This window comes from Corvus brachyrhynchos, unplaced genomic scaffold (genome assembly GCF_000691975.1).
Source record: "Corvus brachyrhynchos isolate BGI_N302 unplaced genomic scaffold, ASM69197v1 scaffold407, whole genome shotgun sequence".
Taxonomy (NCBI): Eukaryota; Metazoa; Chordata; class Aves; order Passeriformes; family Corvidae; genus Corvus; species Corvus brachyrhynchos.
This window is the reverse complement of record NW_008239056.1, coordinates 1,204,575-1,206,142: the sequence shown is the minus strand read 5'-3', so window position 1 is coordinate 1,206,142 and position 1,568 is coordinate 1,204,575. Positions and strand designations below refer to the sequence as shown.

Sequence of the window (1,568 nt, the reverse complement as noted above, 5' to 3'; positions counted from 1 at the left end):
AGAAGGAGGGCATTTACACCACTTCCTGCTTTTCTGACTTGCAGATGATACATGATACCTCAGGCTTCTGTCACATCATCTACAGCCAGGTCTCAGCAGCTTCCCATAACCAGTGCAGCTGCAGGCTTTAGTTTTGTTGATTATAGAAAACAAGGTACCAGAGTCAAATAACAATGCAAATAATGGTGAGACACTGCGAGCTGGATCTGACCCAAGCTGTCCTACCTCAAGGTCAAGCACCAAGGCAGCTGTGGAACTGGGATGAGAACTTCTAGACTAGATCTAGACTTCACCAGGGACAACTCCTGTCCTAGGAGCCCAATCCTGCCAGGCACTCAGCACTTCAGCATCTCCTGGGCCCCCTGGCAGGATTGAATTGCTAATGGATACGTTTTTGTAGAGAATGGAACAACTCCAAGGGGCCCACGTGTATCACAACAGGAAATCTTTCTTGTAGGACCATCCAGACAAGCAAAAAATTTGTCAGAGAAGAAAAGGTCACAGTCTGATTTCAGCAAGTACTGGGATTTGGAAACCTGGACTGTGAAAGCTCCTGAAACGCCACCCTTTCCAAGTCAAAGCTACACACGCCCCTGAGTCTGGCAGTGTTGTAGCAGAGGTCAAACTGCATCACACGCTTCCTCCTTACTGCACTGTGCTCAGGAATACAGACTGGGGAATGCAGCTCCAGCAAGCAGCTGCACTTCCTCCCGTACCCTCTGGGAGGAAAATCCAACAGCAACCGAATTCTAGGTGATTCAGAAGGAAGGGCTGGGGGGTGAAGAGCAGGCTCTGTCCCGAAGCATGCCCGGGTGGCTTCCTCCAGCAGCGTCAAAAAGATAGAGGGCCGAGGGGATGCGCCATTGATGGAGGCTCAGCTCCCAAGCGTCCCTTTCATACTGGTGCAAGACCCGAGCCAGAGCCCGCTTCAGAAAAACATTTAGTATCTCTACTTTATGTCTCGCAGGCAGGAACAGACCCTGCACTTACCGCTGCACACTGAGCAGACACTTTGCAGTTCTCATCCCAGCCCAGTTTGCTGGGAAGGAGAGCTGTGAACAGTCCTGAGATGCACCAGGAATGCAGGATCTCTCACGTTCACTCCCTCCCAGACAGGTGCACGGCGAGCTCCTGCCTCCGGGTCCGGCAGCTGCAGAACAACTGCCTCAGCTCTGCAGGCACTGTCGCTCAGCATAGCAGGAGCACATTTGGAGTGCGCAGGACCCCTTCGCGTCCTTCTGGGCTGGGTGGGCAGAGAGCCGGTGCCAAGTTATCCCACCCTCACGTGCCATCAGAGCTCGGAGGGTGGAGAGACACCATCAGCCCTGTCAAGCCGAGGACAAAACTTGCTCGACTGTTTGTTGCTCGGGGACTGGAAGAGAGGGCAGCTCCCGAGAGCGGGAGCATTTCGCATCTGTCACCCTCCGGGTGGCTGTGACTCTGGAGAAGCTCTCTGTCCCCTGGCGGCCCCTCAAGCCAAGGCGTCAGCCCCTCACCAGGCTCCAGAGTCGCGTTTGTGAGCAGTCCGCTGCCCCTGCCCGGCCAGCCGCAACCCACCGGCCTCTACC

General features: G+C 54.9%; 1 protein-coding gene across 1 annotated transcript in view; it reads right to left on the bottom strand.

Moving 5' to 3' along the window:
- RHBDL3 (rhomboid like 3) overlaps positions 1–1,407 on the bottom strand; it is a 75,386-nt gene extending 73,979 nt beyond the window's left edge. The window contains exons 1-2 of the mRNA XM_017739128.1: positions 1,318–1,407; positions 991–1,089 (exon numbers count right to left, since the gene is read on the bottom strand). Of these exons, the coding sequence (XP_017594617.1) occupies positions 991–1,089; positions 1,318–1,407 (189 nt within the window). The remainder of the gene's footprint in view (positions 1–990; positions 1,090–1,317) is intronic.
- Between the last annotated feature and the right edge of the window lie 161 nt (positions 1,408–1,568).